Below are 23,711 nucleotides of genomic sequence, written 5' to 3' on the forward strand. Positions count from 1 at the left end.
TTTATGGCAGTCTGTAGGCCTTGAGCAGATGGGAGAAACTTGGATTGAATTAAAGCCATATTGTGAGTGGTGGTCCTGAACTGACTTAGGAGAATGCTTAAGAGAAGAGGGAAAGGGATTGATGTTGTAAGTCGCCATCCTGGGAACACAAGCACTGGGGGGCTTTTTTCTTTAAGGGAGCTGCAATTCAGAGTTCATCAAATAATTAAAACTAGTCTTCAAAATGCTGGTCATCATGTAACTCTTCCTGTCTCAGCTATGCAAGGAATCTGTCTCCTGCCTTTCTGCCAGCACCCCTTCTGCCCTTTCACTTGCCCTTCCTCTCTGTCGTGCTGTGCTGAGCTCTGTTGTTACTGAGATCTCAGTATGTTGTTGAGAAGATAAAGGGATTCTGAAAGACCCAGCAGAAAAATGCCCTGGGGATGAGAAGCTGCATGGCACTTGGTAGGTTACAGCAGTAAGCAGATTATGTGATGGGTGGTTTGCTGGTGAATGCCTACTGCAGAATTTGTTCCCTACTTAAGTCCCACTTAGGTCTTTAGGATGAAGCTTCCAGAGGTCTTAACTAACATGTAAACCTTGTGCTGATCCTCTGCAGGCAGCTGTAGTTAATTCCAGAAGTGTGTTCCAGGTTGTTGTTCTCATCAGGAATGTGGAGAGAAAGCAATTTTGTGGGAAGATTAGAGTAGGCTCTGCATTCTCACACATGACAGCAGCCCTGGGGTTTCCAGGCTGTGTAGGGAAGGGTGGTGGCTGTTTCAGCAGCAGAATTAAATCCCTTCAGCTCTCCTTAGGGCTGAACTTTCAAAGATTTGAAGTTCACAGGATCAGTCTGAGACCTTCCCCTGCCAAACTACGTGATGAAACCCAGAGCAGATGATGTCAAGTCTCTTAGAGATAGAATCATAGAATGGTCCAGGCCAGAAGGGACCTCCAAAGGTCATCCAGTCCAACCTCCCTGCAGTCAGCAGGGACATCCCCAACTAGATCAGGCTGCCCAGGCGCCTCGAGCCTCACCTTGAATATCTCCAGGGAAGGGGCCACAACCATCTCCCTGGGCAACCTGGTCCAGAGTTCCACCATCCTGCATGTCCTCTGCATGACCACCACTGCTCTTGGATTAATCACAAGGAATTGAAGAGTCTTCATAGTGACTAAGCAGAGTTGTGGGTCTTTCCCAGTGCCACAAGCTGCTTCTGTGGTTTATGTTTCCATGGTATATCAGGAACAAAGGAGCCTGGGTAAAAACCCTGTTTGAAAATTGATCCTCAGTGAAATGGGAGTTCACAAATGTGGCATGTTCTTTTCAAAAAATAAAATTGAGCTTTACCCATACTACTATTAAAGTATAAAGCTTTAATTATGCCCTGAATCCTCTCCTTTAGCTGGGGGGCTCACATGTTTAGCAGCAAGGAAAAAAAAAAGAGAAGCATCCTGAGAGGCTGTGTGGTGCTGTGTTTTCCCATATGTGAAATTTTATATAGTACAAATTATTAAACACCAAACCTCTGGAGAAAGATTGTAATGAAAAATTTAGCACTCCCCCATCAGACTGCAACTAAATTGCCTTCTGACTAGATCTGAAAGAACAGAGTGCTGTGCTGGGGGTAATCTTTGATGAGCAGTTGGCAAGAGGAAGCAACTAGTATTATAATATAGTGCAAGAGGAGCAGCAGTGTTGCAGTTGTGGGGATAGTGTCATTGGGAGACAGTTAAGGTAAAAATGATGACAAAATAAATCACCATGTTCAGTCAAGGACTGTGGGAGTATGTCCTGTTCTTCCTATTTTGGTTTTGCCTCAAGTTCCCCATTTTCATCTTGCAAGGCTTTGTAACAAAAATATTCAGAGGGAGAAAACCTGGAATGGATGTCGACTGGCTTGTGCATTGGGTGGTCCTGTCTTGCTCATCCATGTGGCCATGTGTGCATCCTCTCTCCTGAGAGATGCTGCCCACAGCACACCATGCTCAGACCCTGAGACATTTAACCATCCACACTTGGGGCTTCAGATGTGAGAGCAAGCACAGCAGCTGCTTAGGAGCCAGTGTTGCACCAAATGCTGGTCCAGCAGGGCTGCAGGATCCCCCATGCTCAGCCTCCTGTGCTTTAAGGGCACAAACACAGGAGGTGGGGTGGTTTCTTGTCTGTGTGAGCTGTGTTCTGGGTATCTGCAGGTGGCTGCTCCTCTGAAATACACCAACAAGCCATGACCGAGAGGCATGGCAAATCCATGCTACTGTTCAATTCCATGCCACTGCTTGTCCTGCTTATAGATGCCTCTGGTTCGCTCCGTAGTGGCAGGGACTGTTCTCCAGGAGATTGTGTTGGGCTTGATAGAAATATGCAGCAAAATGTGGAATCTGCCTGTACTTGGTTTACATTGTTATTTGTAGATGAGCATCAGTTAGGATATTCTTTAATACTATTTATGAAGAGTTTCTTCCTTTTCTTTCATTTCCTTTTTTTTGGGGGGTGTCCTTCTTTTTTTTCTTTTTTCCCTAAGTTTGGCCCTGCAGTGTTTTGAAGGCATGCTTCATAGGTTAAGCAAAAGGATAGTAAAGCTAGCCTGAGGGGACTGGAGGGCACCCACTATGCAATCTCTGTGATTAACCATTGTTATTCTGTGCTAAGTGCTTATTACAATTAAAGTCTTCCTTGCCAGAGCTGTCTGAGTCATCGCAGTTGCTGCCCTGGTGCTATTGCAGCACAGACCAGGTACACTAAGGACACCCACCTTTGTGTGGCCTTTTTTAAACACTCTTTTTGCTAACAACAGAAAGGCTTCTTGGGTCCCCATACAGTTTATAATGTCTTGTTATAGCTGGAACGTGATTTTACCAGCAAAGGGGAGTCACCTTGTCGTGGGCAGTATGTCCACTGGCTCAGCCCCTGAATTCCCAATTTCCTAGAAGGAGAACTTCCCCCACCATCCATAAGTTCCTGTTTGCCTTTAAAATTCAGGAATTGTTTTTACCTGGATGCTACAGAGAGAAAGGGCTGTAGGCACAGAACCCCCTTTCCCCCCAGAGTCAATCTAAAATCCAGATTTTACAGTGTTAAGTCCAAGGAAACTCTGCACCGGCAGATTGCTCTTGGCCCCTGCCTGGCAGGGTGTTGATTAATAATTTGAACCTGCAAATCCTCTTTCAACTTCTGTGAAATCTAAATTGTCCATCTGAGGCTTGCTTCTTTCAAAACAGTTCTACTGTGATTTTTCACTGCTAGCATAATTCTTTGTAAAATAGATAACCCTGTCAGTGGCAAAGCTGTGCCGCACACCTGGAAGGCAGCACAGCTGCCGGAGCGCTGGCGTACAAATGTGGAGAGCAGGCAATGACTGGAGAAGATCAGAATTTAAACTGAGTTCAGTTCAGACACAGCCAGCTATATTCTGCTTCCTTTGCACTGTACTGTCTGTATTTGTCTGTTTCAGGAGATTGTTATTATTTTTAAGACTGAGATCTTGAGGGTAGAACATGAGGGAGTGGAATCTTGATGCCTTTAGGAGACAAGGTGCCCTGAGGCACTTCAGAGAATCTCAGCTTTAGGGACTCACCAGAAGATAACAGTTCAGCCACTTACTCAAGCAAGTCACTGTTGGATCCTCCTGCTGCTGTGCTCTCCCTGTGAGCAGGAGGAGCTGGTTTCTGGGGACAAACCAGCAGGTTTCTGTGAGAAGAGATGAGCTTTTGCGTGGGTGGGCTGTGAGGTGCGAGCGTGCTGGTCCCACTACCTGGACAGCTCTTAGGAAGGACAGTACCGAGCGTTGACAAATGTGGCACAGTTTGTTAACTCACCTTTGATGAGATGCTGTCATGTTTTATGCTTCTCTGTTCTGTTCCCATTTGGGCTGCTTTTTTCCTGTGGTTACAGGAAAAGGATATAATTTTACTCCTGCATCAGTGCAAATCCATAGTAATTCTATTAATGAAGGGGGGGGGGGGGGGGGGGAGGGTTGGGGAGGGGAACCAACAACCCAACCACCTGGTTTTAGAAACCGTGAGAAAAAAGAATCACCTCTGGTGTTTTTGAAAAAGGACCTTGTTTGCCCAGTAATTCAATATTACTCTATCATCTCAATAATGAGAGTTCAGCTCCTAATGGAAGCATGGTACGAGAAAGGCTGCCCAATTTAAACGTGCTGTAAATCTAGCTAATAAGAGTGAATTGATTTTTAAGGGTGGAGGGGAGGGAAGTATGCACAAAACTGTTCTCCTGCCATATGTTTCAAGTCTTACCAGAAACCTTACTTGAACAATATTTCAGTGTGCTTTTACCTATTGTGGTGCAAACTTTTTGTTTTGTTCAGACTCTGTCAAGTTGTACTAAAGCTTTTAAAATACAGATGGTGGTAAAATCCCCAGTGGAAAACAGACTTCTATTCTTCTATTTCAAACTTCAGTTCTGTTTTTTTCTCTTCTAGTTCATAGCAGATTTTGACAGATCAGAAGAAATATTCACAGCTTGATGCAGCTGGATTCTTCTTTGGCATGAGCAGAAACATCTGGCCCCAAAACAGTGCATTTTACCAAAGGGCCAAAATACATGCACATGCATCTGTTGTGCTAATATATTTTCCTGTGAACTCAGATGTTAATGGCTTTGTTTTGCCAAGCAAACAGTGTTGGTTCAGTGAAGGAGATTGTTTCCTTTAGCTGTCTGTTAATGGTTTCCTTGAGCAGTAATATTGTTTTAAATAGAGAGCTGTCAGGAACATTGTGAATAGCAGTAAGGGAGAATGTTTTGAACAAGAATGTTTATAGTGCCATGGTATCTAGATGTGTATGGTACATAGAATTTGCATATCAGCTGAGACAACTATTAGCACAAAAGCTCCAGGTGAGACCAGTTTTACATCTGTAGGAGATGTGTTCAATTTTTGCATTGTAATTTCAGAGGCTTTTGCTATTCCCACTTGCTACTGGTGTCCTCTTGCTGCTCATTCACAGGCAGCAACAAGGGAACGTTAAAGATGTGAATGATTACCTGGGTATCTGGCTCTACCCCTAGTTCTTCCTTGGTGAATTTCATTAATTTGGGCTTTTTCTTTCTCCCCAACTTGCTCTTACAGAAAGAGCTACAACGCAGAGAAGTCCTTTTGCTGACTTTTGATCTCTGGATGGAGCTCTCGATTTTGTTCCCCCTGGTTAGAGCTGTTCCGGGTCCTACTGCTGCTTGTAAAGATCCTGTGGTGTGACAGCCCTTGGTAATTTCTCAAATCTATATCCAAGGTACTTCAAAGCCTGCTGCCATCAGGCAGCACTCAAACACAGGTCTTTCTGCCCAGAGTAAAACCTCACTATCCCAAGTATCAAGGGCAGTCCTGAATCCCATCGTGTTCTCCAAGAGGCAAAGGCATGCTCCCTTAACCCTCTTCCACAACCTTTGCCGGACTGTTTTCTCTGGAGGCGCAGGGTTTCCATGCAGTGTCCGACAAAAGCAACAATTCCTCGTTTTGCTTTCTCAGCAAGCTCTACTCTGTTCACATTACACTTTCCTTCTAACAAATACTTCGACATCATGCAGGGAGAATGATCTTGTGGTTAAGATGCAAGATGTTTTCTATTGAAAGCTGTGGTGCTTGTAGCCATCCAGTTCTCTCTGCAGATGTAGTTGTAGCCTTATCCCAGGTCCATTGCTTGGTGCTCCCAAAGTCGTAAGATCTTCTCATTCCTTCCACTGCACATCCTTGCTGGTTAAACTTGATGGGTATTTGCAGACTATTTGGAGATGCTCTCAGGAAATATTAGCAGGATCATTCATAAACGCTTCTTGCTTTTGCTCCATGATCCTCTGTGGTGCTGTTTGTGTATCTCCAGATTTTCCCACTGAACAAGTAGAGAAAGCAGATGCTTATTACTGTTTAAAATACCTTTCTGCACCAAATGTGACAAGGGAGATAAGCATTTCCTGCGGCTAATACCATTCTTATGGGATGGACTGCAGCAGTCTAAGTTAAGTGGGCTGCTTCTTTAATTTTGCTTTAAAAGCTGCTCATTCCAGTTCAAGTTAGACTGATTCATTACTTACTAAACCCAAACAAAACTGAGGTTTGGCTTAAAGCTTGATAAGCATGCTATAAACCATTTAGAGGAGTTTAAATCAGCTTCATATAAAGCTTCTTGTTAAACTGGTGGCCTCCTTGTGCCCTCTGTGAAACAATTCTAGGTGCAAAGGCTTGTGTTTATCTGGGCCTGCCTTAGTCATGGTTTCCCTCCTCTGAGCCCAGCTTATCCCCAGACACAGTCTAGCATCTTTCTGAAAGACACCACAATGTTGCTCTCCAGAATCAGGGAGCAGAGGCTGTGTCACCGCACAGAGACCAGTTCAGACCAGGTGAATAGCCTTCAGCAGGTGGTGTAACTGCCTCATGGCTGCTTCTGCAGTTTGCCCAGTCAGCTGTATCAGGATGCAGTTTGAAAATTTAGAGTATCATGGCCTCCCACTTGAAGGGGAAGGGCTAGTTTTCATCAGGGAATGCTTACATGTGGGATTGTGATGTTCTTTTCAATCTGTAACCATCACAAGAGGAATAATCTAAGCCAAACAGTTTGGGGTTGGATTTTGGAGGCATACAAGTCAAGAGCAGCACTTGGAACAAGGACACTTGAGTTAGCTCTTCTGTCATCACAGAAAGTAGAGTATGAAATCCAGATCATGTTTTTTGCTCAAAGCTAGTGTTCCAACCACTCTTTTTGTGTTGGAGACATTTTAAAAACTGTAGTTGTAGGGAATATTTAGTTAGTGCCCAAGACACTCTGTGCTGAACATGATAAGAATACAGTGTAGGCCAACAGGAAGCACTTTTGTCCACCCTAACTGTAGACACAGACTGCAGTCTGTGTTAAATAGGAAGAAGGTAGAGCAGACTCCATCCTTACTGAGCTTTTTCTGGGCTTTCTTGGCTTGTTTGCATCCTTGGGTAATGTGCTGCATCCCTTGATGATAGCAGGTGTCAAACAGCTACTTCACAGAGCTCTGGGCTTAGCCTAGCAGCAGTGCTGCCTTCTAAAGAGCTCCTTCATGTTCCTTAGCTGTGAATGTTAATCTCCAAGTTCAGTGATCATTAACTAAAATAATTGTCACCCCTTTTTAGTCATTCAGGGCTGAAAATTACCAAAGGGCTTCACCTTAGTTGCTTCGTCTGTAATTATCCTTAGATTTTTGTTTTCTTCAGGAGTTGAACAGCAAACAGGATGTCCCCTGGGCATCCAGAGGAAATTGTTTCTGTGTTTCCTTGTGGAGCTGGCTGTGCCTGCTCTGCTAGTTACAGCAGTGTTTTCCTAGATCAAAAATCTTGCATTAGTGGTGCCAGGATCTCATGGCCTTATCGAAAGTTTCCTTGACAATACCAATGTCTTGACTGATCACAATGTGTGATCACAAGCAGCCAGCAAAGATGTTTCAGATTGCCTCTGCTTCAAGTGCAGAGACAGGGACCCGCTTTCCAGACCTGCAGAGATGTAAGTTTTGTTCTGATTACTGCCAGAGTGGCTTGGTTCATCTGCTATTGTGGGAAGCCTGAAGAAAATTACACGGGTTCTTAAGTGAAGCAGCTGTGGGTAACTTTCCATTGCCTGTGGGTGGCAAGGTACAGTTGGCTTGGGCAAGAAGACCTCTGCTATGGAATGGACAGGTCCCAGGAAGTCTAGACAGACTGCAGATAGGGGTTTGGTAGAGTTTGAATTAGCAATAAAAGCAAACTGTAGGGAGCATTTCAATGGTTGAAGTTTGAATAAAAATATTCACAGTGGTGTGCGTGTGGCCTGTCTCTGCTTTGGAAATTCATATCGCACCGTAGCTCGGGCCAGCCAGCTCTTCCCTCTGTACTGGGGTGATGGTTCTCTTGCCTCTAATCCCAGCTCTTCCTCAGCTGCTGATGTGCTGGAGCATTGCTCCTAGATTTTAGGTGATCTTCGGATACCATGGGGCTGTGACTGTGGGCTGGTTTGTGGAATGGCTGAAAACACACAGTATGAGGCTTGATCCTGTCTGTGCAAACTGTCTGCTGTCTCCTGTGATTTAAAATATGCTACTGTAGCTTAGCCTTACTCCAGTACTAGGCAAAGAAACCTGGTTGGGTCTCTGACATCTGTTTCTGCTCCATGCAAGTTCTCTGTTCAGTTGAACCGAGCCCAGGGTGTGACCACGCTGCTGAGGGCATAGTATGAGCTGGCAGCTGTGGCTCTGTCTGCTCAGCCCTGTGATCTTTGACAGTAGCTTCTGCTAAATTCATCATTCTCTGGGCAGCCTTTGTATTTACTTATTTACTTTGTTTCCTTTCTTCTTTCACTTCAGCTTATTGATTGCACGTGTGGCTTTAGCTGGAAAAAATTGCATGCAGTTTATGCATGCCTACAGTAGCATGTGTTTTATATGTTGGCTTTATAGGGATGGTGCTGATTCCTGAGCTAATTTGAACAGCAAATTGTTGTTGTATCTGCACGCAGTATGTCTTTTCTTTTTCAAACATGTATTATATGACACACATCTGGTGGTGTTTTAATTGTGTTGCTGTGGTGCCTCGGAGTCCTAGTAATGAATTTGAAACCCTACTGTACTAAGCATGGGGTTTTCACATGGGACGCTTGGAGGGTTGGAGTGAATTGTTGAGAGAGAATGTGGAGGCTTTTGTCCCTGCTCTGAAGTACAGACAAGAGCCCCCAGGGTTTGCAAGCTGCCATTACAAAATTCTCCTTTACCCAGATGGTCAGCATCAGGATGGTAACTTGTTCCCAGCTCAGAGGAAGGAGAGAGCTGCAGTACATCTCACCTGGATAGTTGCTGGCAATTTGTGCTTGTTCTGATGGCTTTTTGATTCATCTCTGTGGTCCGTGTGAGGAGGACAATGTCCAAGTTTGTACCATGGATTGTCATAAGATGTCTGTTCAGAAAAGCGTTGCCTTGGATTTGCCTGGAGAGGCTGTAGAAAGAGCAAGCCTTCCAACGTCATTCCAATCAATATCCAAGGGAAACTGGCCTTTCTTCCCTTGCTCAGGGCCTGAATTAGCCCTCTTTGGTTATGGCATTACGCTGGAAGATCATATGGAGATGCTTGTCCAATGTGACCCTCCCAGCTTTTCCCAAGCAGCTCTGTTTGGCAGTGTATTCTCTTTGATAGTAGCTGCAGGCAGCTGCCTTCATTCCTCACAATCATGGTGCAGCTCTGCTTTGGGATGTTTTTCCTGTTGAAGTGTGTTTTTCAAGGCATCTAAGCCACTGCCTGAACCTGCCTTCCTCTCCTCATCCTTAATTATTTCTAAACTGGTATTGTTGGCATTTATAAATTGTATCTGCAGCAGAATTGACAATATTTTGCTTAGCTATTGATGGAACTGTTGAATAACTGCAAGCCCTGTTTAAATCTTCTTACCTTCTGTAGCAAACATTGATTATTTATTGACACTGATTTTAAGGACTTAGGATGTTCCCCACTTTAAAGTATGCTTCATTGATGGTTTTATAGCACTAATTTTTGTCAGAATGTCTTGCAGTATGAGTGCGTCAAGAATCCTCAGTGTAGCGCATTTATCCAGCTCCCTTTTCAACCAAACTTATCAAAGAAATGAAACTAGGCTTAATCAAGAAACTTATTTTCCAGAAAATCTTGTTGATGGAAATAGTTTAATTTAGTCAGGTGAATCCAGTACTGGGGTTTTTTAGTTTTTTTTCTTCTGTTTAAGCCTGGTATCACAGCAATGTGCCTGTGGCTGCCCAGCCAGTCCTGGTTGCTCCTTTGAAATATTTCCCCATCCTTGTCCTCTTTTTCAAGTTTCCAAGGTCTATTGAAGCATCTGGCTTTCCCATTTTAGGGCTGTGCCACAGCTCTTGATTTTACTCTTAGGAAATGTTGTCTAGTACCTCTCTTTTTGTAATCAGAAGACTGAAAAATGAGCCTGTTTTCTTCCTGAGGATAAAGCAGAACTGCGTTGAATGTTTTGCCTGGCTGACATAAATAGTAATGTGTTTACCTTGCTTTTTGGGGGTCGTCTTTTACTAAAATAACTTTTGAAGGTTCTCATCACCTTTTCTTTTTGATTCCAACCCCTTGCCTTTGGTGGGCAATAGTATTAGAAGAGAAACACCATAGTATACAGACATATTTTTCTTGGTTGAATTTCCTAATATAGTTTGAAACGTCTCCTGCAGCTTTGGACAATTTAATATGTATATTAAATCTGCTTTTGCTTTGAACACCACAGCTGTTGATATTAGCCTTTAATAGATGGTATCTGTATGCATAGATGGCAGCAATGTGAAAGCTGTCAATTCTGATTGCCTCCTACATGGTGTTTAAAAGCACTGTGTAAACTCAGCCTAATTTAGTCTGTTGGCTCCAGCTGAACACAGCTCTCTCCTTGCTAAATGGATGCTTAGTCAATCGTATCTCCATCCTTCTCAGAGTTACTTCCCTTACAGTAATCCTTTCGATATGGTCAGCTGCACTGGTGTTGGTAACACTTGGTGCATCTGTTGTAAGAGTCCTGAACTGATCTTAGTGTATCCTTTTCTTTCCCATCAACAAAACTGTGCAAAACCAACTTTTCATTTGATGCCTATTGGCTGGCGTTTTATAACCTAAAATCACAGGCCTGAATCACCTTAATGTGAAACTTGATGCTGCAAATCTTATTTAGTAACTTGCTCAGAGGCTTTCAGCTCCCTCATGGAGTATTTATTGGATGCTATTCCTTTAGACCTGTCGCTAAATTAAAGTGTAGTTAGGGGCATCCTATTCTGGCTGAGTGTTACAGCTGATGCAGTAATTATTAGGTGCTGCCTTTTAGTTGATGGTGACTGTCCTTTGTCCAGCTATGGTTTCATTATCATTTAGCTTTGCAGGCTGCTTCTCTTCAGTCACCAGGCTGTATGTGTCTTGTGTGTGTGTGTGTGTGCTTGCAGGTGCCTTCATTTATTTATCAGCACAAACTAAGATGCCTCAGTAGCTTTACTTGATTTCTCAGCATTTTCTTCATTGAAGGAGAAAGCAGAGTCCTGACTTCTTTCTCTGGCAGTTGCTATAGTCTGCCTTTGCAGCAGGACCTGATAAGTCATCACTTGTAGTGGGCACTGTTTTGTTATGTGTTTGTGCTGTAGCCCATGAATCACAAAATTACATGTCACCTCTTTGTCAACTTGCCTGTATCCCCAGACAGCCCCGAGGGCCTGGAGATACTGCCTGTGTCCCCTGTTGTAGAAGGCAGATTTTAGCTAAATTGGTTAGGAATGCTATTTACCCTTCACCAGGCAAAGTCTCCCTCCTGCACACACGCTAGCGAGCTGTAACCTAAGCAGGTCTACACTGACACAGTTTATCACTGACGTATGTCAAACCCAGATTTTCCCAGCTGTCTACTACCATCTGCCAAGTACTGCTGGGGGCATGCAGAGTGCAGTTTGCTGTGCAGGCCTGATGGCAGCTGTAAAATTGAGCAGTTTTGCCTGCTTAAGCACCAGCTCTTTTCCAAAATAAGCATTAGCTCTCGCGTCGCAGCGAGCTTCCCGCTCCGGAGAGCGCAGGCCGGCACGGGGAAGCGGTGCCGGCTCTGCGCCGCAGCCGAGGCCACCTGCCAGCAGGGAAGCTGTGAAAAATCTTTGCGGCGGTTCCAGTGCATTAGTTGAGCTGCAGAAATGCCAACCCTCGGGCTGCTTATGGCCTCTCAGCACCCAGCGCTAATCAAAAAGGCTTCTCCAGCCTCCGAGGGCACTGGCCCACTCTTTTGGCCACATGTCTCAACTGGTGAGATCAAACATGGCTTTTCTCTCTGGTTAGGTATTCAGAAGGGCAAAACAAGTCAGCGGGTATTCAGCAGAGCCTGCATGGCCACTGCAGAAGGCTTCAGGCTGCCCTGTGCCTCTGTGATCCCAGCACAGGAAGGAAGCCCTTTGCATCACTAGCGGTACATGCAGCAGTGTAGAGAGAGATGCGAGCCCAGACCTGGAAAAGTGACTCCCAGATAGCTCAAGCAAATGTGCTCAGTTTTCTCTTGATTCTAAAGAGTGGAAGATGACCCTCATGTCTACCAGTGAGCATCAAAATGCAAGGGTGGGTTTTTAATGAGTAGTTAACATTGCTCAAGTACCTGAGAAACTACCTTGGAATATTTTGATTTTTCAATAATCATCTTTTTATTGCAGTAAGTTGTTGTGCTTGCTTGCCTGCAGCAGCTGGCTCTGACGGCTCCTAAGCACAGAAATCCTTTGCTAACATTAATTCAACCTCTCTGTATCCCAGAAAGAGGTAAAAATGAACCAACACATTCCAGACTTCTCAGCTGCAGTGCAGGTTAAGTAATTGAGAGAGAGGAAATGAATAAGCCAGGATTAGAAACAAGAAGTCTGTATACCATAAAATGTATGAAATCTAAGCTTCAGAAATCCATAGAACTTTCTGAATTTGAAGTGGGCTTGATTTTTGTTGACAATTAAAAAAAAAGGGGGGGGGGGGGAGGCTAGTTTCCTTCTGTATCATAGAACTGCTGCTGTTTTCATCACAGTAAGTAAAAATGGGACATGTCACATTTAAAATGAGTTCTAGCTGAGAGCTGATCACAACATCCACAGCAGCACCACCCAATTAGAAAAACTGCTCTAATCTGACCTGATGTTACTGTCGTTTTTTAAAATGAGTCCTACTTCCATCATAAAATCCTCAGACCATAACATTGCTTTCTACACCATAGGTCCTTATTTAGAGGGGGGTGGGGGTGGAATGATTGCACCCTTAATTCAAAGGGAACGTTTCCCTCTGAGCCAGAATGCAATAAAATGTATCAAAAAAACTGTGGAAAAGGGCAAGCAAAGAAAATCAAATTGCGGCATGTGAAACGATTTAAGGAGGGACCTGGGGAATACATAATCTCCAAACTGCCAAGTTAGAGCAAGTATAAAATATACAAACAAGCCTGATATTTTTCCCAGTTGATCTCATTATGAGGTATGCTTGGGATAGATAAATTTTGTTAGAATGTGTTAAGGCTGGATTTTCAAGGAAACAAGTCAGAAGTAATGTGTTTAGCTGATTCCACCTTGTTTTGATACATGGGTCTTTTCAGGTTTAAAGAAGTACATATTTAAAGGAAAATGGTTTGTTTTGTTTCAAGCATTAAAACCAGAGGCAACTGGGTGCCTTTTTTTTTTCTTTCCCCCCTCTGCTGGAGAACAGACATTTATAATTTCAGTGTGGTCTTTAATCATTGCAGTAGAGCTCTGTGCAGTATGTTTCACTGCCGCTTACTGTTGCCTGCTTAAAATACACTGAACTAGCCTTGAGTGCAATCCCTTAACAGACTGCTTGGTCCACAAGTAGTACTTTTTCCAAGCCTCCAATATATTTTAATTAAATTGTCCATTTGTATGTATTAAGACAGTTTACTGTCTCCTGCTGCAGAAAGCTGCTACTGCTGATAGTCTACCAATAGAAACACGAGCTTAGCTGGGAGCTGATAATAAAATGCAGGCATATGTTAGCAAAAATGTCTGCCCAAAATATTGTTTAGGCATCACTTCCATGTTTGTTGGGAAGAGGACAGGCCATGCAATTAGTTGTGGTATGTTTTTGAAACAGTTGCTCTTGGTTCTTGTAGCTGTGGGAAATCATAATCTTCGTGAGTATGAAATTTATCTGCAGCAAATTTTTCTTCCTTAGATTGACCCTAGAGAAACAGTTGAAAAAGGATCCTTTGGCAGAGCAGATGATAAAGTCATTACACACTGATGAGACGTAAAGAGGCGTTCAGCAGCATTACTTTAGATAGATGAGCATGTTAAGGTGGATTCATCCCTGTCTCTGGTGATTTCTAAGCTTGTACCCAAACTCTGGGACTTGGATGCCTCTCAGCTGTACCTTGTTATCTCCAAGTAGCTTCTGACAAAATAGATTTGCCTTGAAGTCAGGAAAATCCTTAATCTGAAGGTTGTTTTTGCTGTGTCCTTTCTCTCAGGAAAAATGAACACTCATTTTCCAGAACTCTATCAAGAAATTAAACTTTTTTCTTGAAGTTAACATGTTCCTGATAGGAGGCAACTTGGCTCAGTGCTGTGTGGAGCCCTTTGCCCATGCTGATCCGGAAGGGACTCTCTTTCTTTCATGGGACCATTCACTGCTCCAAAGTCTAGCACAATGTAGGTTGTGCTGGCACCTGTCCAGTGTTGGAGGTGAGAGAATCAGTGGATTAATAGACCTATCTGAGCCACCAGTACAGGCATCTCTGAAATGAATATTTTAATTATGTCTCTCCCTAAGGGCACTGCTTTCATTTTTTGCCTTCAGAAGAGCAAGGAGGGAAGTTGTTGGAAATGTCTTTTCCCACCATGTGTGTTTGCAAGACCCGTTTTGTAAAAACCCCAGACACAAACCCAAGCAACAGCAAGATGCTTAAAATCAGACTGCTGTGACTTTAAGAGCAAGGGGGTGTGGGGGGGGAACTGTTAAGGAAGGAAAATAAAAATCCCACAGCCTGTTGTAGCAGCTGTAGCTTCAGATCGTGTGGAAAATGAAGGCAGATGATTCAATTTGGCCTGTGCCCCGAATACATTTCCAAATGCTTCTGTGTGTGCGCAAGATAATGAACAAATATATTGAGATGGCACAAGATCAGTCCGAGTTTGCCGCTGCGCAAGCCGTGGAGCTCCCAGTAGGAGTGCACTAGCTGTGCTGGGTTAATGGGGGTGAGGGTCGGCAAGCCCAGCACCTTTCAGAACAACTTAAGAAAAGAATTTGTCTCCTTTCGCCCCAGGCTCCCCATGGCACTCAAAGGGAGCTTGTGATAAATCGAAGTGTATTTATTAATAATGAGCAGGGGCAGTGTGCCCGTGATTTGAAAATAGGTATGCCAAATAAAAATGTGCTTTCCTCTGACATCAGAAGAGCTTAAGTAAATGGAGAGCAGGCTGATCTATTATGATTAAAAAATGGGGGCTGAGAGCCAGCATAGTGGTGATGAAAAAGCCCATTTAGGGAAGCAAGACCTGTTCTGCCCATTCATATATTCCTCCACCCCCACCCCATAAGAAGAAATAGGGAGGAGGAAGTTGGGTGGGAGAGATGAAAAGGTAGCAGCAGCAGCAGTGCAGGATAGCAGAACTGAACTTTAATGAGAGCTAGAGTTATTACCGGGATGAGTTATGATATTTAATCATGCTACATGATGTCCAACAGCGCAAGGTTCATAATTCTTGGCTCTGAATGTGGCTTGGGACTGTCTGCGAGCACCTGCAGCATGCAAATTGATCATGGCCTTACAAACCTTCTGTACCTTGCCCTTGGCTGCTGGCTGCCAAGCCAACCCGATCTGCAGCGCTGGCCCACTCCCACAGAGCTGGGAACAGTGTCTTTCATGCTCTCAAACACAAACTGGCAGTGCATGGTAAAAACTGAACTGGAGCTATTGCAGATAGCCAGCATTGCCTACCACCAGCTTTTCTCTGCCATGTGTGCTGGTGTCAGGTGTGGCACTTCTCTTGTGGGATGCTGTGTTGGTCTGGGTTTTAGGCAGTCTTGGGGTTAATTGATGCTTTTGGAGAATTCTGTTAACCTCTGTGATGAGGTAGGCTCTAGTTGAGTAAAACTTCTGCACCTATGTAATGTTTCAGTGAATACATACTGACATGAACATAGGATTTGGATGAGGGCAGGAAGAAAATAAATTGCCAAGTAACTTCAGTTGTCCACTTGTGCCTTTTTATTTTGTTCTAGCATGGCTGTCCTGAAGTGACACAGTAGCTAACCTACCTTTAAGAAAGAATTCTCTTCCACCTTCAAATCCTCAGGAGAGAAGGCCAGACAGCACCTTTCCAAGACTCTTTCTTGCTGGGCTTTAGGTATTGGGGTGGCTTGGTTTGTTGGAGTCTTTCTGCATCTCAGATGAGTCCTAAAGTATTTTGGGCAGACCTAAAGGCAATGCTATCAAACATGTTCAAAGTTGGCCTTCGTGTGCTTCTACCTGCTGTTTGCTGAGCTGCTGTTTCATCTCTGTTACGCTGACTGGATGGAAAACACCGTCTGGCAGGGGCTGGCGAGGGGCCTTTGCTGCCTCCAAGCAGAAAATAGCAGCGGGCTGTGCATGCTTTCTGTCAGACAGGCCAAGTCAACAGGCTGTAGAGGAGACTTCTTCCTAAACATTGCTTGATAGTGGTTTTACTGCTTTTCTGTAACAGTAGTAGGGCAGCTTTATCCAAGTGGAAAGGCAGCTTCTCTTCAACAGCCTTCCCCTTCTCACGGTGAGTTATTCGGACGGGTTAATTGGCTCCACCTGAGCTGTTTAATAATGGTGGCTGTAGTTGCTGCAATGTCTGTGTAAAGCTCTGGCACTGTACAAGAGGAGGTGAAGTGTTTTGCCTGTGAAGTGGGGAAATGGACATAAACTACAGCACAGGAGGTTCCACCTCAACATGGGGGGTGTGGGGACACGACTTCTTCACTGAGGGTCACAGAGCACTGGAACAGGCTACCCAGGGAGGTTGTGGAGTCTCCTTCTCTGGAGACTTTGAAGACCCATCTGGATGTGTTCCTGTGCAACCTGTGTGGGATTCTAATGGTGCTGCTCTGGCAGGGGGTTTGGACTCGATGACCTTCAGAGGCCCCTTCCAACCCCTGTGATCCTGTGGAGGAGTTGCTTGTTTGGGTCTGTGCTGGTGCTGAGGTGGCCATGATGATGCTGGGCTGGGCATGGGCCTGGGCCTGAGGTCTACCTCACCTCTGGCCTTCGCAAACTCTACAGAAGCAATAACCAAAGGGAGAGGAACAGGGTTGTTTGGGTGTTTATTATAGTAAAGCTCAGTCAAAGAACATGGGGCTGTTTAGTCTTGAGAAGACTGAGAGGGGATCTCATCAATGTGTATAAATATCTGAGGGGTGGGTGTCAAGAGGAGGGGGCCAAGCTCTTTTTGGTGGTGCACAGTAATAAGACAAGAAACAACAGGTTCAAAGTAGAACATAGAAGGTTTCACCTCAACGTGAGGAGAAACTTCTTTACAGTGAGGGTGGCAGAGCACTGGAACAGGCTGCCCAGGGGCGTTGTGGAGTCTCCTCTGGAGACTTTCAAAACCCACCTGGATGCATTCCTGTATGGGCTACCCTAGGTGATCCTGCTTTAGCATGGGTGTTGGACCTGATGATCTCTTCAGGTCCCTTCCAACCTTTGATACACTGTGATACTGTGAATTTCTGCAACTCAAGCAAAACACCCAGAGAAAATTGCTAGAAATCAAGCAGCCAAGCCAGAAGCAACTTTGGGAAAGAAGCTTTTCACCGGGTTGCTAATGCCCAGGTCTGCAGAGAGTGCCTGTGAAACCAATGCATCCATTTAGTGGAACAACTTGTCCTCCTAGTTGGGTCCTGCATGTGGCTCATTAGGGTAATTACTGCTGAATTAAGGCAGCTTGGCTGAGCGCTGGGGCTGCGGGTGTGCGGGCTCCCCTGCTGGCAGGCAGCAGGTGTAAATGAACAAGATCTGTCAAAAAGGCTGATGACCCTCTTAATTCACAGCAGCAAACTGGGGACAGAGATAGTGCAGCAAGTTTAATAATTGATATTTACTTGGAAAGGTTAATGGCAGCAGTGATGCCTCTAATTTGCCTGCCCGTGCAAGACCTTGTCAGGTCAAATTGTCTCAATTTGTTACCGTGGGTGTAGGTGTAGTTTGCCTTTAATGAAATTTGGAGCAAAGAAACAGGTGGTATTGGGAGCAGACTGTAATTCAAGAAAACAGCAAAAGGTTGGAGTCTGGTAATAGGTGGGGTGAGTCTGTGCTAACTTTAAACAGCTGGCATTTGAGGCCTTTTGAGTAATTCTGGTGAACATTTGCACTTAGGAAAGTGAAAGGATTTGGAATGGTGTAATTTGTTTTTCCTTTAATTTGCAGCTGTCTAGGAGCTGTATAGGTCAAAAGTGCAATAATTTTGACAGGCTTTGATGTGTGGGAGCGCTAGGGTTATGGATCAGAAACCAGAAAGCTGCAGAATTCAATGGGTATTTCTCTGCTGTGTTTAGGGAAATTGTAACTCTGTCCTGTAGTAGTTAAGTGGTTCCTATTTCAGGGAGAAACAAAGCACCTGCTGTGTCTGGAAGCTTTGAAATTGGTGGGTTGGATACTTTACACCCAGGAGTTTCAGAAGAGCTGGCTGACTGGGCACCATTCTAGGAAGATCTAGATGATGGAAGAAAGTTGGTGTGCCAGTGTTTTTGAAAAGGCTGTAATTAATGGGCTGCTACCATTTGTCCTGTTGGTTTGGCATCAATCCTAGGCAAGATGATGAGATAGCTGAATCACAGCTGTTTAATAAAGACCTAAAATAGAATTAAGTCAGTCAATGACAATTTTTTTTAATGTACTTAGAAAAAAAAATTTATCAAATTTACCTAATTATGTGTGGGGGTTAAAATTTTGATGGATAATAGCACAGTATTGGTGTAGTATAGTTAGAGTTCTGTGCTTGATGCTCTTGGCTTTTCTGTTAAGAGAAGAGAAATTCCTCATGTTGAGGAATTTCAAGTGGATTATTTCCTGCCTTTATACCTGATGCTGGTAGTTGTGAATGCAGGCTCACTGCTGGTTGGAAATAGTTCTAGCAGATTCCAGCAGGGATTACCTCTGATTGCTGTGCTGTTTGAACATTTTTGACATGGGAGCAAAGATGAAAAATCAGTCCTCATAAAAGTTTGCAAATGGGCAACACTTTTGAAACGTGGTTTACAGTGAATGAGTCAGGACAATGATGCTGAGAGCTGTGGTTGTGTGACTAGGTGGCTGTGAGTAAATTTGTGTTTCTAACACCTCAATGTGGTTGAGTCTAGCAGTCTTATCTTCAGGAAGAAAGCATACTGATGAGGTGTAAAGTGGCAGAAAGGCATGCAGAGTTGAGGACTTAAATCGGAAATGCACTCTTGCTTGAGCATGAGCATATGATACTTCCTTCATCTCCTACTACACAGGCCTCTACAGGGCTGTTTACTCCAGACTGGATGCGTACTGAAGCTCATTCTCCATACAGTATCCTGAATATTGTGTTAAAATATTAATGGACTGTGGGGCACCTAGCTGGCAGTGATGTCAACATCCATGGGAGTGCAGTGATCAGTGTGCTCCCCAGGCTTAGCTTGCAGTGCCTGCGTTGTGGCAGCATTCCCGCTGAGCATGGTTTCCTGTGCTGTGCTGCTAGGGCTGCTTGAACCTACTGGGGTTATATCAGAGCACCATGAGCAAAGCCTGCAAGGTACTGAGACTGCACTGAAATAGGACAGAAAGGAACAAGGGGATTTTATTGCCATTAAAAGTACCAATTTGTACAAGCCGACATTTTAAATAGTGTAATTTAAATGGAACCAAACTGATACGAATAGAACCTATTAATAAATTAAACACTTCTTTCCACCCAATATTTCACAAGGGAATTAGCAGAATAATTTGTTAGTAAATGAGCCCAGGAATGAAGCTGTGAATGACACATCTATCCTATCCTTCTCCTCCCCCTGTAACACTCTCTGCAGATGAGAGCAAAAAGTTGCTGGGATTTCAAGCACTGATGCCTCGCACTTATGGACAAACACAGCTTCAAGGAAGAAGGATGAGTTAATAGTTAGACAGCCAGCCTTGGCTGTAAGAGTTAATCATGCTCTGCTTCGTGTTTTCTTCATTGTCCTTGTGGTATTCAAGCACATGGCCACTGTGCCAGTACTGACCTCTCAGGGTGGTCCTGAAGGTGGCACTGAGGCACATCTCCATACTAGGAACTGGACACCTGGCCACTGGGTCAGTTGTAGGCAGCAAGTGGCAGTACTGAAATACCAGCATCACAGTTGAGATCTGCAGGTACTAAAGAGTGAGGGATATTTGTCTGCTTCTCTCTTATGTCAGGCTCTAGGACTTTTGTACAGCCATGCCTACTTCCAGGAGTGCTGAAAGCACCGTTTCTCTCTCATGTTAGAGAAGAGCAATATGAAGACAGGTGATGAAGCACAACTTCAGAGAAGCCCTGTGCATTCAAAAGCATCCTCTCCACCCTCTGTGGTCCTAGGAGTGAAACATTGACTAAACCACTGCTGTCAACCTCGGGAACAGGTGGCAGAGCAGTGCTTGAAAATCTCCTTTCTCCCCCTTCTTCTTCTCTCTCTAGATGAAGGTCCCGACAAGCAGAAGTGGCAGAAATAGCGAGGAAGACAGCATCAGGGAGGCCACAAGCTCTCAGCGGAGCAGCTCAAGGGACCGTCTCAGTGATGTAAGTACCATTGAGGAGAAAGCATCGCTTCATTGCCGCAATTCCCGCTGCTGACATGGCTTTTCATAAATCTTGCTGAACAAATGTTGGCGTCCAGAGGTCACTGTGTAATAACTTTTTTTTTATGTCATGATTGAGTGTTATGGCTTAAGTGGTTGAGCTGCCTTACAAACACTATAATCATGGTGCAAATAATATGATAAGCGGAAGATCGGAGATGGGAAAACAAAATGGAATTGTTATTCCTTGGGGATAAATGGCTTGATGTTTTGTTTTGTTTTCTCAAAGAAGTTGTGTTGAAAAGCTTTTTGCAGTGTCTTTGGGTTTAGCTGCTGAATATAATCACGTAGTTTGGGTGCAAAGTCAGTTCATTTAATTTTATGCTTCCTGCCTCCAAGATACGAAAGAGTTTTGGGGGAAAGCTGTCTTTCTCCTAGGAAATTTGATGATACGTTGAGTGAAATGTTATGATAAAACAAAAGCAAACGGTGCCTTAGTGTGTAAACACACAAATGGGCTTTTGAGTCACCAAGAAATCAATGGCAGTGCTGGGATAATTTTATATGAAGGCTTTTTTGTGTTAGCAATTAGCATTTCGCCTTCATTAAAACATGATTTTTTACTAATTAGGACCTTTCCCGTTAGGAGAGATTTAAATGAAGAACAATAATCAAATGCTGGCACGAGCATGTCTGAAATATTAAATTTGCCATTTCAGTGGCAAGCCACAGAAATCCCAAAGCGAGTGGTTTTCATGTTGAGTTCTATTAATGTAAAATATGCTTCATAACTAAAACCTGTCACAGAAAACGGCTCACACCAGCTAAATTCAATTGGACAGTTAATTTAGCTTTAAAATTGAAAACACTACCTCCGCTTCAGGATGCAAAAGGAAGCGGGGGGGGAAGCCTTTGATAAGTGTAATGTATTTGCTATTAAGGCTTTCAGAGCCCATTCTACAGGAGGAGAAGGGAGAAAAAGGGGGGAAAATGGCTCCCACAAATGTGTTTAAAAGCTGAAAGTATTTATTAAAAATGTCAGCAGAAAAGTGCTTTTGGCAGATTAAAGCGGGATTCAGCTTGACAGCTCTGACAGGGAAATGTGACGAGGGAAAATTCTCTCTACATGTTTGGAGTGTGAATGGGGCGCTGTAAACAGCCAACGCAGTGGGAGGAAGAGAAGAAACAGCGTGGCCTGTGATCCACTTCCAGGAACCAGAACCCACACAGTGGCGTGGGGACAGGCGGCGAGGGGGGGCCCTCCGGACAAATCCCCTTGCTGCGGGGCGCCTCTGGCTGTGTTATTAGTCAATAACGATCATCATTTTACGTACACACACATTCATGCAATTCTCTCCTCCCCCTCCACTTGGCCACTCTTGACAGGTATGTGAGCAGGGGCGCCTGGCAGCATTGCTGTGCCATGACATGGGGCCTCGGGAGAGAAATAACGTATTCCGACGTAGCGATTAGCTAAGGTCAAAGCGTTAAGTGGGCTTGGAGACTTTCCTTGTTAAGCCGATGCACTGCCAGGTTTTTTTCCTCCTCCTTTCCCTTTGCCCCCAGTGTTGCAGGCTGAGGCTGCAGGAATTGAGTCTGAGTGCCTAATTCCTGCAGAATCTTCAAAGCTCATTTAGCAGCCAGTGAAATTCAGTAGGAAAGAGGCGCTCTGTTATTTTTTTATTTATTTTTTGAAGTCAGCAGGGACATTTGGGCAGTGCCTGAAGGCTGGGGCATACTTTAGAGCTTTAGTGAAGCTGTTCTCATGACCTGGCAACCCATTGCAAATGAGTATTTTTCAGATTAGTAATTAAACAATTTGAGAAGGAAGGTTCATGAATCATGGAATGCTCTGCGTTCATTATTTGACGAGTGCAATTTAGCTTTAATTATGTATAACGTTTCCTCATGTACCGGTAAATGTTCTGTAGTCTATTTAGTGACTCTCAGAAAGTCTTGGAAGGTCCCATGGGTGCAGTTGGGTGGTTTTCCCCATTTGTGTGCAAAGGAATAAGGCACCAGACTTCGTCTTTTTGTGCAGAGGGAGCAGGGAAAGGGAGAGAAGACGACAACACGTTCTCGAGTGTTGATTCCTACAGACCGTTCTGTCCGGCCGTGCCTGGTCCCTGTATGGCTCTGAAGCTATGCTTACCAGCACACTGTTTAAATAGGGGCTGTGCAGCTGAACTGATGCAGCCTCTTACGTGTGGCCCTGGGGATTAAAGAGCTACAGGGCAGCAGGGATGTAAAGGGAAGGCAGGGACTCTTTTCCCTTGTGGTTAGTAGTTAAAAAACGAGTCTCTAGCACACGACTGTGCTGGGGTGGCCGTCTGGCCTGACAGACGCTGTGTGGCAGGAGGCACCTGGGCTGTTTCTTGCTCTCGCTTAAGTAGCTCTCCTGCTGTTTCTTGGTGCATTTGGCCTTCAGCATTGTTTTTTGTGCTGCTTTTCCCTCCCATCTCTTTGCCCATTAACTTGGGTGAACAATGGAGTAAATGAGGTGGGAGGCGGCAGGTTTGGCTGCTGTAGGGCAGCACACAGCAGGTGTGGTGGGAAATACGTGCATGGAAGTGTGGGCTGTAGCATTCAGTGCTGCCACCTTAGGAGCACTGGAGTCCTCCCTCAGGCCTCATTGTCAGTCTCCATTTAGAAGGCACTATTATGAACAGCTTAGCTCCTCTGTGTGATTTGTTTCTTGAGGTGACTTGTTCAATAGGGTGCCAGCAAGTTGTTCTTTATTTACATTAAGGCATGTCATTAGTCTCTAATGGACCATGAAGTCAAGAGGTGGCCTGGTCTGTCATGAAATAATTGCACTCTAAAGAAAACTGAAGCAAGTGATTGATTATGTCTTGCACACACACGCACAACCGTCGGTCCATCCACAACAAAACCCAGAATGTTTTTCTGCTTCTTTGCCACAGTGAAAGTTCTGTGGGTAGAGAGTGCTACCTTCCTTCATAGTAGGATGGCAGTTGTCTGTCTTGTATAGTTCTTCTTTCCAGACATTACACTGAGCACCATTTATTATGGGTCATTGGGGGGAAAAAAACGCTTATTATGATTTAGTGAAGTCATCTCTGGATGCAGAGGGTTGATTTGTTGAGGCTTGTTTCTTCATCTGGATGATGAAACTTCAGAGCAGAATAACGAGAGTGTTAGCTCAGGTTTGCAGAGCAGGTAGCGTGGTGTGAGGAAGAGGGGATGGGAATTTGCTACCGTTCCCAGTGTTAATGTAGAATTTCCTTAAAGCCTACTCCTAAGGCTGCCATCCCTATTACACATGTAGTCTCAGGCCTTGTACAACCAACACAGAGTCAACAGCCTTTTTTTCCAAATGGGATTTTCCCCTGCTCTCTTTCATAGTGAGGTAATTGGAAGTTGCCAGAGAATTAAGAGCCAGATAAGCCATATTGCTATTTTGTTGTGTTGACCCAAGTAAAAGTTGGAAGGCTTGGGCATTTTGTTTTGGTTTTCCCCCATGTTCCATAATT

General features: G+C 44.3%; 1 protein-coding gene across 18 annotated transcripts in view; it reads left to right on the forward strand.

Annotated features, from left to right (window-relative positions):
• The window catches only part of FBRSL1 (fibrosin like 1), a 560,475-nt gene that overhangs the window by 233,541 nt on the left and 303,223 nt on the right, over window positions 1-23,711 (forward strand). For all 18 annotated transcript variants that reach the window (XM_054172920.1, XM_054172926.1, XM_054172935.1 and 15 more), the window contains one exon: window positions 20,117-20,218. In XM_054172920.1, coding sequence (XP_054028895.1) covers window positions 20,117-20,218 — 102 coding nt within the window. The remainder of the gene's footprint in view (window positions 1-20,116; window positions 20,219-23,711) is intronic.

The sequence above is a fragment of the Dryobates pubescens genome, chromosome 25 (genome assembly GCF_014839835.1).
Source record: "Dryobates pubescens isolate bDryPub1 chromosome 25, bDryPub1.pri, whole genome shotgun sequence".
Lineage (NCBI taxonomy): Eukaryota > Metazoa > Chordata > Aves > Piciformes > Picidae > Dryobates > Dryobates pubescens.